The 16048-nt window shown below is 42.0% G+C and overlaps 1 protein-coding gene across 5 annotated transcripts in view; it reads left to right on the forward strand.

Moving 5' to 3' along the window:
• The window catches only part of LOC116967098 (carnitine O-palmitoyltransferase 1, liver isoform-like), a 61508-nt gene that overhangs the window by 14977 nt on the left and 30483 nt on the right, over positions 1–16048 (forward strand). For 4 of the 5 annotated variants that reach the window (XM_033013594.1, XM_033013591.1, XM_033013595.1 and 1 more), the window contains exons 2-8: positions 4561–4722; positions 5274–5413; positions 7038–7209; positions 8582–8683; positions 10683–10820; positions 14343–14420; positions 14947–15054. In XM_033013594.1, coding sequence (XP_032869485.1) covers positions 4582–4722; positions 5274–5413; positions 7038–7209; positions 8582–8683; positions 10683–10820; positions 14343–14420; positions 14947–15054 — 879 coding nt within the window. In that variant the 5' untranslated portion in view covers positions 4561–4581. Of the gene's footprint in view, positions 1–517; positions 698–4560; positions 4723–5273; positions 5414–7037; positions 7210–8581; positions 8684–10682; positions 10821–14342; positions 14421–14946; positions 15055–16048 lie in introns of those variants that run through there. The other variant, XM_033013592.1, reaches the window with a different exon arrangement.

The following is a 16048-nucleotide window of genomic DNA, read 5'->3' on the forward strand; positions in this document are numbered from 1 at the left end:
TCCTGCACAACTATTGAGAAAGTGCTACATTGAAGAGGAAGCCTTCTGGTGTAGTTGACTAAGGTTGACTAAAGATTTTAATTTTAAAGAGCAGAGTTCTCCTAGTCCAACCTACTATAGGTATTTATTTTTAAAACATTCCCCGTGCAAAGTTAATTAACTCATTTTGCTATTTCATTGTTGAATCATACTGCACACAAAATGGTTGCTGCTTTGTGCCTACATGGCATTTCATAGTGATCTCTACTCTTAAGTGCGGGTCTGTACTGTATTAGGAATTTAATACAGCATTTTTATTAGAAGTAATTTTATCTGTCATATTCTGCAGACGGTTTATTATTTGATTTTTTTTTAATTTCCTGGCAGGTTTTTTGATGTTTCCTAATCGTGCACATACCTATGCCGTAGTAATAATTCCACATTATCTGTGTGGTTAATTTTAAACTTCTCCTCCCATAAAGAGTTTTTTTCGTGCTGTAACCTCTCACCCACTTTTCTCAGTCACATGCATTATCAGCGTAGTCCAACTTCCTCCTCCGGCTGCATTGACTCAGCCTTTTGGCGAGTAGCTCGATCTGTTCACGCTGGAAATGCAAGATTGTAAATGTCAGGTGAAGTGTAACTTTTAGAATCGGTTTGCCGTACACATTGGCTGCTAAATTTGGATGGCATCCTGAACAGCAGTTGGAGTTTACAGGTACAATACATTCTTTCTTTTAATAGAAACCGGGTGTACTGATTTAAACTGCAGGAGCTTGATTGAAATGGACTGATAAGATTTCTTTTTTTTTATTGACTGCTTCCTACAGGGCTATCCTACACTTTGAATAAATTATCAGAGTTATGTGGAAGACATAATTTTATATTGCTGTTGACCATTGATCAGTAAAACCAATTGCTTATTGACCAAGCTCCCTGAATGCCTTAGACACAAGGAACTACAGATGATGGAATCTTGTGTAAAACACAGAGTGCTGGAGTAACCATGTCTGAAGAAAGGTCCTGACCTGAAACGTCACCTATCCACGTCCTCCAGAGATACTGCCTGATCAGCTGAGTTTCTCCAGCACTTTGTGTTCTATCCCTGAATGCTTTAAACTTCCAGCAGCTTGTTATTTGTGGTATTCCAAGGAAGTTTAATTGTGTTTTTTTTTAATGATAGTGGTCTTTTGGCTTCAGAAGCCACAGGCTATTATTTTTGTTCTTGCACCATTATGATTGTCAGACTGTTTAACTGCAGAAGGTGTCATAACCAAGTCAGAAGCTGTCCTTCCCAGAAAGAGTTTAGGCAGCATTACAGTAATTAAGAAAAATTATGTAATCTGCTATTTACATAACATTTAATTGATATGACCCACCCGTTGTAAAAGGGCTATTCACTTTGAGTATGTGAGATTCTAACTCCTGCCTTTGTTCCATTATCATGTTGTAACAAATAGATTTGAAATGTATAGGTGTGACTCATCTGTTTATTGGTAGAAAAATGAAGTAGATATTGAAATATATTTTTACACTTGGCAATAGACTAGAAGTTTGTAAATTATTCATGGAGCTGGCGGAAGGAATCAAGGAACTTCAGCATCAATGCAGGTGAAACAGTATCACCAATAATAAAGGTAGGCACAAAATGCTGGAGTAACTCAGCGGGACAGGCAGCATCTTTGGTCAGAAGGAATGGGTGATTTTTCGGGTCAAGAAGGGTCTCGACCCGAAACAATCAACCTTTATTATTGGTGATACTGTTTCACCTACATTGATGCTGAAGTTCCTTGATTTCACATTATTTTCCCTTCTGCTGCATCATTTCCTCCTTCCATGGTCAGAGTTGCATTGTTCCATTCTCAGTGCATATGATCATGGAATACTCTTGGCACTTGCCTCTTGAGATGTCTATTGTCATATTGTCTTACTCTTATATAAATGACAATATTGAGCAGGGGAGTGAAAGTACTTGAGAGTACAATTGTACAGAGAAACTGGTGGTAACCAAGTTTGGTTACACTATGACAGTTATGAGTCAGCTATTGGATAATTTAAATTTGTATGCTGTGCCATAAACATGTAGATTCCAGGCTCAAGTGGCTTATTCTTGACTGGGATAGCTGAGCATGAAACACTTCAAAATAATGGGTGGGTAAAATTGAGGTGGATTGTGAATTCCTTCAGTCAAATATCGCATCCACTTGTTCTTTCTTAGCTCGCTCATTAAGTATGTTCACTTAAAAAGACACAAAGTGCTGGGGAAACTCAGTGGGTCAGGCGGCATCTCTGGAGAACATGGATAGGTGACGATTTGGGTTGAGATGCTGCCTGACCCACAGAGCTACTCCAGCACTTGGTGTTTTTTTTGTAAACCGGCATCTGTAGTTCCTTGTGTCCAAGAATATTCACTTAGTGGTTTGGCTGAGGGTGGGGCAGAGATTGATTGTGCAAGTATCCAGCAGCCTCATTAAGTAATGGGGAAAATGTGCTGATGTTCCTCCAAATGATGTTGTCGTGGTATACAGTATGTCAGATTGTATAAATGCAGTTCATATTCATATCTAAATATGTTGGACATTGCTGCTTAATGCCACAAATTGTGTTTGATGACATGATCTTTGAGGATAAATTTGTTGCCTGCATGAAAGTTAGACCATTAAAAAAAATTCTGAACAGCCAAGATCTGCATCGATTATTATGGATAGTAATTAATATTTCATGATTGGAGGAGCTATCTGCTCCTATAATTTTTTTGCTAAATCATTGCTATGCTGGTTTTATTTAGCCAAGCATTTTGAAAAATAAGCTGACAGCAAAAATATCTCGCAGAACTATTTGACCTGGTCTCCCTGTCAGCATGGAAAAGGGCCCTTAAAACATCTACATCCATGCCAACCTTATTGCCCATCAATGCTAATCCCATTTGCCCATATTATGTCTTGCTGTTGCAAATGCTTGGTCATGTATCTTTATCATGTATCTACACACTAAATTACTCGATTGTAATCACGTATTGTCTTTCCGCTGACTGGTTAACACGCAACAAAAGCTTTTCACTGTACCTCGGTACACGTGACAATAAATAGACTGATAAAAAACTGATATCTAAATGCCTCTCATGATAGTAATTGTATCTAACTCCATCACCTCTGACGGTGGATTCCAGAAATCAACCACTCTTTGTGGGGAGGGAAAAAATCGCCCCACCGATCCTCTTTCCTCTCACCTTAAGCTTCTAACCTCTTCTTTTTGAAAGCCCTACCATGGGAGAAAAAAATGTTGACTATTTTCCCTGTCTATGCCTTTCATAATATATTTTGGGGAAAACATGGAACAGTACAGCATGGCACCAGGCCCTTCAGCCCGCAACGTCTATGCCGAATATGCTCATTTAAACTAATATCTGCTTGCATGTGATTTCTATCCCCCCCCATCCCTGCATATTCACGTGCCTATCTAAATGCCTCATAAATGCCACTACCATGATGTTAGGCCGCAGAGCAACCGGAGATACGATCCGGAAAACTCCATCTACCACTTCTTTAACTGTAACTGATCTTTAACAGTTAATGTTGCTGCCTCACTGTCCAGAGACTCGGGTTTAATTCTAATCTGTGGTGCTGCCTTTGTGTTCTCTCCATGATTGAGAGTTTCAGTTTAGTTTATTGTCACGTGTACCGAAGCTAGCCCAGAACAGACAGGAGTGGAGGACCTTCGTTGCTGCCCTACATGCCAGAAGGCATATTAGGCAGTAAGTAAGTAAGTACCGAAGTATAGTGAAAAGCTTTTGTTGCATGCTAACCAATCAGCGGAAAGACAATACGTGATTACAATAGAGCCCAGTGTATAGATACCTGATAAGGGAATAACGTTTAGTGCAAGGTAAAGCCAGTAAAGTCCAATCAAAGATAGTCTGAGCGTCACCAATGGAGTGTTCTGGCTTCCTTTAAGTTCTAAGTACTGCTGATAGGTTAATTGGGTACAGTATATAGGTAGGCAGCGAAGAAGAATCAAAAAGGAGTTAATGGCCATTTGCGAGGTAAAATGGGAGAGTTGCAGCATATGTATCCTCCACAAATTAAAAATGCCCGACTTGTATACAGCACTTGCATACAAATGTGCTGTGGGCTGTGCAAGCATCTTCTGCCATGTGGGAACTTGGTTTGTGGCAACATCTTAAATGCCTGGTTTAACTACACATTGCTCTCGGAGGGCTATGTTTGTTTTTAAACATACTGCTGGACAGCCTTATTTCCAACTTGTGAATTGTACAGGTTACAAATAGTTCTCGGGAATGGAACCTTGTTGTAACCTAGGGAGGAGCAGTCAATAAGATGAGTCAGATGGGATTGGATCACTCTGGGGACAGGCATGGATCCGGTATGCCAAACAGCCTCCTGGGGAATAGGAGTAAAAATATGCATTTGAATGTGCAGTTTTTTATTTTTGTGCATATGGGGAAAAAATATGATTTTATCAAAAAAAAATGTTTCAAATGAGACAGAAGGAAGAAATTGGATCAGCAGGAGATGGCTGCCATCATTGCTTCTAATGGATGACCTTAATCTTGTTTTAAAGGTAGTTGCATAACGTGAGAACATGGCGGAAGCACATCAGGCCGTTGCCTTTCAGTTCACTGTCACGCCAGAGGGCATTGACCTACAACTCAGTCGTAATGCATTGAAAGAAATCTACCTATCGGGCATCAGGGCCTGGAAGAAGAAATGTAACAGAATCAAGGTGAGGGTTTTGCAATCCGAATCTGATCAACCCAGAGACTAATACATTCTGGAAAATGATTTTAAAATTGTTACTCTAGATCAAATTACAATTAGATGCCATGACAGATGGTCAAATGTACTGAAGGGTTTTCAATGTCAGGCCTTTAGGTTACAACAACCAAAAATATTTGGCCAATGTGGCCTCCACTAAGTACGAGCCTCTGGAAGGAGCAAGCCCTGAAAAACCCTCACCTTCTAGTTAATGATAAAAGCCTCACTTTTTGGGTGATAGTGCCAAAGAAGAAATATACAAGCTAATTTGAAAAAGGCTGGAAAATCTCCTCAGCTATTATATTGTAAGGGTTTGTGTGGTTGTCATTTTTCTATAACTATATTACTTAAAAGAAAAGGTTTGAAGAATGCAGATCATTTAATATTTGATGTACTGCTGGAAGATTTTGGATTGAGCTATTGTTTTCCCACTGCAAAGTGTATTATGCATTGCAACATATTGGCTCCTTTCCTGTATTATTTTTGTTTAATCAATGTGTTTCCTTTGCCTCTTTTCAGAACAATTTTATGACCGGTGTTTATCCAGCTAGCCCATCCAGCTGGATTTTTGTAGTGCTGACGGTAGTAGGTACAATGTACACAAGAGTTGACCCCTCCATGGGCCTGATAGCCATGCTTCGAGAACATATTCCTCTAAAGTGAGTGAATATCAATAACTGACACGTCAGTGGTACCTCATAGTCACACTGATACTTCATTGGTACAGACTGACTTTTAGATGCTAATTATCTTTTTTTTAAAGTGAAAGACAACCTAAACAAATTGGCTATGTAACTTTAAAAGATATGACAATGAAGAACCAATATTTAATGTTTGCAGAATTGATATACAGTTTACAACATGTGTCTATCCTTCTCTGGTATAGTATCCCGAAAAGAATGCATCTATGGCTAAAAAATCTTATAGATAGTATTGAATCTCTAAAGTCAAAGAATCAAAGGAATGGGCAAAAAAAGTGTAAGCCAGACTATTGGAAACTTTCAGAATTTGACAAGAAGGCCAAGATACTAATAAATATACCAAGGAAAAATAAAACTGAAGGTTACTCTAGTGAGGGTGGGGAAAACATGGAAGATAAAACTTAATGCGTGTGTGTAAAGGAAACTTTTAGCAAATGAAAGAGTTCTTCCAGAATGAGACGGGAGTAATTATACTAGAGATTAAGAATATGGCAGTAAAATTAAACAAATATTTAATGCCAGTCTTCTCAGAACAAGGCACACAATCTTTTTACACTTTTGTATATTAATGGGTATCTCCGGTTCTTTGTTTCTACATTTGTAACAGAAGTACAGATATGTTTATGAGGTGAGGTAGGAATTGTACTTGGAGAGTATTATTCTCCAGACAAGATTGAAAGGGGATCTCATTGAAACATATGATTCCCTATGGGGGTTTGTCTGGGAAGATATGGAATCTAATAGAATCATGTCATAAATTTAAAACAAGGGGTCATGTGAGTTGAGAAGAAGCTTCTTCATCCCGAGGGTTTGTATCCTTGAAATTCTCCATCCAAGAGAACTGTGGTGAATTGTTAGGTGAACATATTTAAGATGGAGATCAGTAGATTTTTATGTTAAGAGAATCGAGCAACTTAGGGATACTTCACACCTCCGATCCATTGGATGATAGAGTAGATATGAATGAATGAATGAATGAATGAATGAATGAATGAATGAATGAATGAATGAATGAATGAATGAATACTTTATACTTTATTGTCACCTGTTATAAGTCGCAATGAAATTCTTTGCTTGCATACCCAAGGTATGCAAATAGTCTTACAAAGTTACAAAGTTCCCCCGTGCCAGGCCCCCCTTTGTTCTCCCCATCGCCCTCTCTCACGGTGGTCCCTCCCATACCGGGTCTACCTTTGTTCCTGTTGTGAATAGTATTCTCCTGCTTTTAATTTTATGTTTGCTCCCAATCACACACCAGGTGCAATTTACAAAGACTAATTAAACTACTAACATGCATGTCTTTGGGATCTGAGAGGAAACCAGAGAACCTGGGGGGAATGTGCAGGTTACGGGGAGAATGCACCAGAGGTTTGCATTGAACGTAGGTCACTGGAGCTGTGTGAAAGCTGCCCTACTGACTGCTGCCTTGTGGATAGTTGAAATATTTGTACCAGCTGTTGTATTCAGTCTGTCATTTTACTTGTGATCTTTATATTAGCACTGAAATATTTTAGGATGACTACAAATTCTTTATTTGTACAATTGCTCTTTAACGTATAATACTTTTGTTTATCTTTTGTAGACGATATATGTCACATCATGGTCAAAGCATGGTGAGCGCTATGCTCTTTGCAACAGGATTATGGCTTGCACTGATTTTTGTTATGCGGCAGATCCTCAAAACTCTTCTCTCCTACCATGGCTGGATGTTTGAAGAACATGGCAAGGTGTCCAGTACCACCAAAGTCTGGTTTGTAAGTGCTGAAGCCTCAACTAATCAATATCTCAAGATGAAAAAAATACATTCTGTCCAATTTTCTCCCAAACCACAAGCTTGTAAAGATTCTGACTCTTTTCTGGAGATATAGCAACTGATATTTTTACTTATATTTACAGTCTCTTCGGCCCACCAAGTCCATGCCAACTATCGATCACACTTTCATACCAGTACTATGTTATTCCACCTTCACATCACTCCCTAAACACATTATGGGCAATTACCTACAACCCCCCACATCTTTGTGAGGAAACCGGAGCACCCAGAGGAAACCCACGTGGTTATAGGGAGAATGTGCAAACTCCCCACAGACAGCACCCACGCTCAGGATCGAAACCAAGTCTCTGACACTGGGGCAGCTCCTCTACCAGCTGTGCCACTGCCACCCTAATTCTTGATACGTGCAAGCATTGAGTAGGATTATTCACCAAGATATCCAAATTTGGAACTAATTCTGTGCTCATGCCTCCTACAAATGTGCACCAAGAAGTATCTGTTTCACAGGCATATGAACTGACTTACTACTTTCCTAATCAAAGGTATTATTTCCAATTGAAATACCCTTGCACCACTATGACTGAAACCAGCCAAATTAGCTGGAGCGTCATTTAATCTTGGGATCTTTGACTATACATCTTAATTTCTCAACATCTTGCCCAGTGGAATTTAGACAATTGTTAGGCAGCCTGAGTCATTTTCTTCGCCACATTAAACTCAAATGGAAGAGTCTAATGAGACAGGGATGCAAATATCAATGTAACTGAATTGCCCGAGCGTGCTGGACTGGATTGTTCTAATGTAGATGCTCATGTTACACTTGCGGGGTTTGATTCAGCACTCTTGCATTAACTAGGGGAAATTAGGAAGTCCCCACTTGACTCACTACCTGATGCCGTATAGTTCATCTGAGGCTAAGCCTAGAATTTTGGAGTATTTCCATAGTATCGGGCCATGGGGAGAATTAATCTTCCAGATTTGCTGTCCTCAATCACTATGCGGACGTTGTGTGAAGATAAGTGAACACAGATAGAAGATTGCTGTCTGATTTATTTAATATGTCGGAAGGAACTGCAGATGCTGGTTTACACCGAAGATAGACACTAAATGTTGGAGTAACTCAGCGGGTCAGGCAGCATCTCTGGATAGGAATGGGTAATGTTTCGGGTCGAGACTCTTCTTCAGATATGAATGAATAAGTGAATAACTGATATAAATATTTAATATATGGGAAAGAGCCTAAACTTCATTTTAATCCAGTGCTGATTGGAAAAACACCTCAAAGAATTAATCCTTCACTCAAGTAAGGGATAAAAATGAAAGGTAACTTTTGATTTCTGATTCTCTTTCAGACACTAGTGAAGATCTTCTCAGGTCGGAAACCAATGTTATACAGTTTCCAGAACTCCCTCCCTCGCCTGCCTGTTCCACCTGTACAAGACACTTTACGAAGGGTAAGTGGAAGACTTTACAGGTCAAGCAGAATTCTAGCACAGTTATAATCTTATGGCAAAAGCAAAGCACTTGAATTCACTCACAGACTATTCAATTGTGAAATCCTTGTATCATTTAAACTTGAGACACTATCACTGTCCTCTGGGGAGTAAATGAAATAGAAATAGAATAGAAATAATTTAATTGCCACACAACCAAGGTCGGTGGTATTTGGGTTGCCAGCAGCGGTACAATAATAAAGAACACAACCACAATAAAAAATTTACACAAACATCCACCACAGCATTCATCACTGTGGTGGAAGGCACAGAGCTTGGCCAGTCCTCCTCCTGTTGGTAATTGTTTGTATGTTTAGATCAAGGAATTATATAATAAGAGCTAAGGCAGAAACTCGGAACTGGGCCAGAGCTGATTATTTAGGGGAGTAAAGCATGGTGGGATCTGTAGCCAGCATTTATTCTGTGTCATTCAGTTCGCAAACAGTGATGGGAGTGCTGAGTAAGGAGCTGCCTTGAAGGCCACTTAGGCGAAGGACAACGCTTATGGAGCTGGGAGATCATATTGGCTTTCAGTGTGCAATACCTGTTTGATAGCATAACTGATGCTTTTGGAGCTCGGTATTTACAGTTAATGAACCCGCTAAAACATAATGGACTGCAGAACATGTTCAGCAGCAAGACTATGCCCTCCTCTCTCCTCCATCTTTCACAAGTGCTATTTAAATAGTTAATCGACTACTTTCAGGCTGGTTACTTTTTGATTTATTTTTGTTGTTCGATTATGCAGAAATCAAGAGTTTCATCTGCTGGTGGGCTAAAGCTGACTAAAGTTTCTTTATCTGAGTTTCTTCAGACCAAAGTCTGAAGAAGGGTCTCGACCCGAAACGTTGCCTATTTCCTTCACTCCATAGATGCTGCCTCACCCGCTGAGTTTCTCCAGCATTATTGTCTACCTAAAGTTTCTTTATAATCTGTTTGCTTTCAGTCCGTGCAGATTGCCCTTAGGAGTGCTGTATCCGTAAAAGAAGGGGGTGGAGGGCATTCATAGCTGTTGAAGCTGCTAGTAGTAGGAGGATGGAGACAAAAGTGCTGGAGAAACTCAGCGGGTGCAGCAGCATCTATGGAGCGAAGGAAATGGGCAACGTTTCGGGCTGAAACCCTTCTTCAGAGGAGATTGGTAGGAGGAGATTGGGAGAACATCAGTCGGAACCAAAACTGCCTTGGCTGTTCAGGCTACAGTTCTCCGACCTGAACCGTAGCAAGGGATTGAGTCTGAAGATGAAGGATCCGGACCTGAAACATTGCCTATTCACCCCTTTCACAATTACTGTCTGACCTGCTGAGGTATCCTCGCACTTGGTATTTTACACAAGATTGCAGCATCAGCTAATTCTTGTGTCTCCATGAGACATCTCTTTATTTGCTGGGGAAATTTCAATCAAATCTGCAGTGATCCACATCCACAATATGCTTCCCCTTTTAAGATGTGCAGGCTGGAATTTCATTATTGCAGACCACTATTAACTGCATTTGCCACTTAGTAATGAGCTCGCCACTGAAGCCACTGAACAGAATCGTGCAGCTGCAGGCTGCGTGGTTAATTTGCAGGCAGCTTCAGGAGCAGCAGATATTTATTTTGTGTTGCTTTTGCCTGTTTGTGGTCTATCAAATTCACGTTCCTCATTGGATAGCAATTTCCAAATTTAACAGGATTCTTGTCAAATTACAGGATAAAAACCTAGGTGAAATTGCGGGATTATAAAATGATTCCACATGTTAGAGAATGCATGATCCCAGCATTAATTTCAACCCAATCATCAACGTTTTTTTAAAAATTTTCAGCCCTTTTTTCTGAAAATGTAATTAAATGTTCACAACATGAAGTCTCCACTTGATATTACTTTCATTCCACATATATATTGACATTTCTTGCCCACCTTATGGTGAATCTGTTCTTTTCTTTCCTCTCCCCCAATATTTCCTCCCTGCTCCTTTCAAGTTTCTGGAGTCTGTGAGGCCCCTGATGAATGACGAGGACTTCAGACGGACAAAGGCATTGGCTAAAGATTTTGAAAGGAACCTGGCACCTCGGCTACAGTGGTACCTTATACTCAAATCGTGGTGGGCAAGTAACTATGTAAGTTGAAATGCATCTGAATGCTCTCTAAAAATATTAATAGCATATTTGTCTACATTAGTACCAAATAGAGATTAAAGCTCTGTAGTGCTCATCTTTGTAAATAACTGTGAATACTGATTTGTCTTGCCTGACATATGCCTGGGTTGGGAGCCGTTGCCTTTGATTTGAATGTTAATTGATTCTGCCTGTTTAATAGGGAAAACCACTTATTATCATAGAATAAGCTAAATATGTATTGGTGATTTTCAGTCATTTCGCTTATAACCATCTAAACCTGTCCTATCAATGTACCGGTTCAATAGTCTCTTAAATGTTAGGAGTACCTGCCTCTGGACTGTGTATCTGGACTTTCAAAAGCCCTTTGACAGACTCCCACACAAGAGATTTGTGTGCAAAATTAGAGCACATGGTATTGGGGGGGTAGGGTATTGACATGGATAGAGAACTGGTTGGCAGACAGGAAGCAAAGAGTAGGTCCTTTTCAAAATGGCAGGCAGTGATGAGTGAGGTGCCTCAAGGCTCTGTGCTGGGACCTCTGTTATTTACATTATGTATTAACGATTTGGACGAGGGAATTAAATGTGACATCATTTAATTCCTGATGACACAAAGCTGGCTGGCAGTGTGAACTGCGAGGAGAATGCTATGAGGCTGCAGGGTGACTTGGATAGGTTGGGTGAGTGGGCAGATGCATGGCAGATGCAGTATAATGTGGATAAATGTGAGGTTATCCACTTTGGTGGCAAGAACAGGAAGGCAGGTTATTATCTGAGTGGTAGACAAATGCTGGAGAAACTCAGCGGGTGAGGCAGCATCTATGGAGAGAAGGAATTGGTGACGTTTCGGGTCGAGACCCTTCTTCAAACTCCATTATATGAATGGTGTCAGATTAAGAAAAGGGGAGGTACAACAAGTGTGCTTGTCCATCAGTCACTGAAAGTAAGTATGCATGTGTAGCAGGCAATGAAGAAAGCTTATGGCATGTTGGCCTTCATTGTGAGAGGATTTGAGTTTAGGAGCAAGGAGGTCCTACTGCAGTTGTACAGGGCCCTGGTGAGACCACACCTTAAGTATTGTGTGCAATTTTGGTCTCCTAATCTGGGGAAGGACGTTATTGCTCTTGAGGGAGGTTAATTCCCGCGATGGCGGGACTGACATATGATGAAAGGATGGGTTGTCTGGGCTTGGATTCACTGAAATTTGGAAGGATGAAAGGGTATCTTATAGAAACATATAAGATTTCTTAAAGGATTGGACTGGCTAGATGCAGGAAAATGTTTCCGATGTTGGGCGAGTCCAGAACCAGGGTAAGAATAAGGGGTCCAAAAGGGAACTGCAGATGCTGGAATATCGAAGGTACACAGAATTGCTGGGGAAACTCAGCGGGTGCAGCAGCATCTATGGAGCGAAGGAAATAGGCGACGTTTCGGGCCGAAACCCTTCTTCAGACTGATGGGGGGTGGGGGGGGGGGGAAAGAAAGAAGGAAAAGGGGAGGAGGAGGAGGCGCCCGAGGGCGGGCGGATGGGAGGGTGGGAGGAGACAGCTAGAGGGTTAAGGAAGGGGAGGAGACAGCAAGGGCTAGCCAAATTGGGAGAATTCAATGTTAATGCCATAAGGACGCAAGGACCCCAGACGGAATATGAGGTGCTGTTCCTCCAATTTCCGCTGTTGCTCACTCTGGCAATGGAGGAGACCCAGGACAGAGAGGTCGGATTGGGAATGGGAGGGGGAGTTGAAGTGCTGAGCCACCGGGAGGTCAGGTAGGTTATTGCGGACTGAGCGGAGGTGTTCGGCGAAACGATCGCCCAACCTACGCTTGGTCTCACCGATGTAAATCAGCTGACATCTAGAGCAGCGGATGCAGTAGATGAGGTTGGAGGAGATACAGGTGAACCTTTGTCGCACCTGGAACGACTGCTTGGGACCTTGAATGGAGTCGAGGGGGGAGGTGAAGGGACAGGTGTTGCATTTCTAGCGGTTGCAACGGAAAGTGCCCGGGGAGGGGGTGGTCCGGGAGGGAAGGGAAGAATTGACGAGGGAATTGCGGAGGGAGCGGTCTTTGCGGAAGGCAGACATGGGGGGAGATGGGAAGATGTGGCGAGTGGTAGGGTCACGTTGGAGGTGGCGGAAATGGCGGAGGATTATGTGTTGTATTTGCCGGCTGGTGGGGTGAAAGGTGAGGACGAGAGGGACTCTGCCCTTGTTGCGTGTGCGGGGATGGGGAGAGAGAGCAGTGTTACGGGGTATGGATGAGACCCTGGTGTGAGCCTCATCTATGGTGGCGGAGGGGAATCCCCGTTCCCTGAAGAACGAGGACATTTCCGATGCCCTGGTATGAAATGTCTCATCCTGGGAACAGATGCGGCGTAGGCGGAGGAATTGGGAGTAGGGGATGGAGTCTTTACAGGGGGCAGGGTGGGAAGACGTGTAGTCCAGATAGCCATGTGAGTCAGTGGGTTTGTAATGTATGTCGGTCAGGAGTCTGTCCCCTGCGATGGAGATGGTGAGGTCAAGGAATGGTAGGGAAGTGTCGGAAATCGTTTTTTTCAGACTGATGGGGGGGGGGGGGGGGGGGGGGGGGGGGGGGGGGGGAAGAAAGAAGGAAAAGGGGAGGGGGGGGGGGCGCCCGAGGGCGGGCGGATGGGAGGGTGGGAGGAGACAGCTAGAGGGGTTGGCCATTTAGGTTTGAGATGAAGAAACATTTTTTCACCCAGAGAGTTGTGAATCTGTGGAATTCTCTGCCACAGTAGGTAGTGGAGACAATTCATTGGATGTTTTCAAGAGAGAGTTAGATTTAGCTCTTAAGGCTAAAGGAATCAAGGGATATGGGGTACTGATTTTAGATTATCAGCCTGATCATATTGAATCATATCATACTGGCTTGAAGGGCCGAATGGCCTACTCCTGCACCTATTTTTCTATGTTTCTCAACTACCTCCAGCAGCTCGTTTCATATACGCACCACCCTTTTGTGTAAAAAATAACGTCACCCCTGCTGACAAATGAATCGGAGATGATGTGAATAGAAAGGCTACACAGCTCTTTAAATCGCAGAATTCCTGAAAATAGGAGCCTGTACAGTAACACATTGCAAGGGGATAAATATTTGCAATTGAAGCTAGAGGAGTGAACTGGTGGGACTGACAGGAAGATTTTTCTACAGATCCAACACGGGCATGATGCGTTGATGACATCCTTCAGTGGGGTCACACTGATAAAGATCTGCACTTGTACGAGCTGGCCAATTTTTCATGCCCAGAGTAGTTGACCAATGTTGTATAACGTTAGTACCTCCACCAATGTAAAGCATATTGGCCAACGAGAGTTGTTTTTTAAATGTGCTATAGAAATAAAAGTGACTTGACTTGACTTGACCACTGAGGACACTAGAATGGTGGCCCTGCCAGTTTGAAATTTCAAACCAATTTTAATTGATTTGTAGCAAACTTTCTGAATTGGTGAAAGCTAAAAAACATTGTGATTGGGGGTTATTTGATGGTTTTGTCCTGGTATTACAGGTGAGCGACTGGTGGGAGGAGTATGTCTATCTACAAGGGCGAGAGCCAATCATGGTCAACAGCAACTATTATGCCATGGTAAGGACTTCATATGAATATCGTGTAATTTGAGGGACCAGAGCACTGAAATATAGGATGCGGAGGAGAGGAAAATGGCTGTAAATGATTTGGTGCGTAATGTTCTTAATTATGATGGTAAGAGTAGAAGTTTTCCTATGTCTCCCCGATTTTTTTATATGCCCTTCTCTGTACTGACTAAATCAGAGGGCATGTTTCAATGGTACTCCATGTTCAGTGATTTGCTGTCATTCTTCAATGTGTGTCCCTAGGTTAATCTTGGACGCAATTAAATTGAAGCTAATCTACTACCCCCCCCCCCCCCTCTATTAACATATCTTGAGCAGAGACCACCGAATGGTGGCCAGAAGAAGCAAGCGTCACTGATTTATTTTCTCCTCCCTTATTGCTTGCCCCCTTTTGAACCTGGGAACATTGAGGTACTGTGGCTCAGATTCATTCCAATCCCTATGCTATTGGGATAGCGTGGGATTTTTATTATGTGTTCTGTTAAACTGAGAATAATGGCTTTACTTTCTAACTTCAGGATTTCTTGTATGTGACTCCAACCACCAGTCAGGCTGCACGTGCTGGCAATCTAGTCCATGCTCTGCTTCTTTACAGACGGAGACTTGCTCGTGAGCAGGTCCAACCGGTAAGTTTTTGAACCTCTGCATGACTGCTCTCGCGGTTACAAAGCTATCTGAGGTGTAAGAAGGGACTTGCTCTGTTGGTTTTCCCTTTAGACTTCCCCATTTGTATTGGAAAAATGCAATATGAAATCCTGTCCTCATCTCTAAACCTGTCAATATTGGTGTGAATTGCCACAAATAATTTGAAAGGACAAGCTGTCACATTGCAGGTGCAAGTGGTGGAGCTGGAAGCAACATGCTGATCTCTGCCTACCTCCTCTAACAATAGTGTCAGCTATTATTTAACTTTCATTGATGCTAGTTTGCCTGTGACCTTCCTTAATGTTTAAAACTATGCAGAGCGTATTATTGAGCTCTTTGAGCATGAAGGACATCAGAAGTAAGCCCAGTTCTCTCCTTGACTGATCTTTAAAGAGACAAGATCATGCCCATGTCGATACTTGCAGTTCAGTTAGACACACCATTTACCAACTGAACTATCGTAGAATATTAGTTTCATGTTGTGATATCTTTGATGTAACAGAATGTTACTGTGCAGTGAATAAACTCTAATGTCCTATATTTCTGCCACCATTGCATATTAGAGGACTGGATCAGCTTTTGCTGGGGTAGGTGGCTTTCACAAGGTTTTAAATTACAGAGAGAAGAGTGAGGCGGATTTGCTGTCTCTGCTTGGAGCACTAGTGGTTGCATTTGCATTTGCATATGATTTTTAAGGAGAAATGCTTTGCATTCCAATCAAGGGCATGTACCCTGGGAAAGTCTGGGCAGTGAATGTGTCTCTTGCTTGCACATCCTCCTACATCACAAAACCAGTTATATAAAGCAGGAGCTTTGCAAAAGACAGCCTGCCAGTTCTTATTTAGGAAAGGTGCTTTGGAACATAGAGCAGTACAGCGCACAAACAGGCCCTTCGGCCCACAATGTTGTGTCAAACGTGATGCCAAGACCTTCTATTATCTACCTGCGAATAAACCATATCCCGCCATACCCTGC

Source organism: Amblyraja radiata, chromosome 38 (genome assembly GCF_010909765.2).
Source record: "Amblyraja radiata isolate CabotCenter1 chromosome 38, sAmbRad1.1.pri, whole genome shotgun sequence".
In the NCBI taxonomy this organism is placed as follows: domain Eukaryota; kingdom Metazoa; phylum Chordata; class Chondrichthyes; order Rajiformes; family Rajidae; genus Amblyraja; species Amblyraja radiata.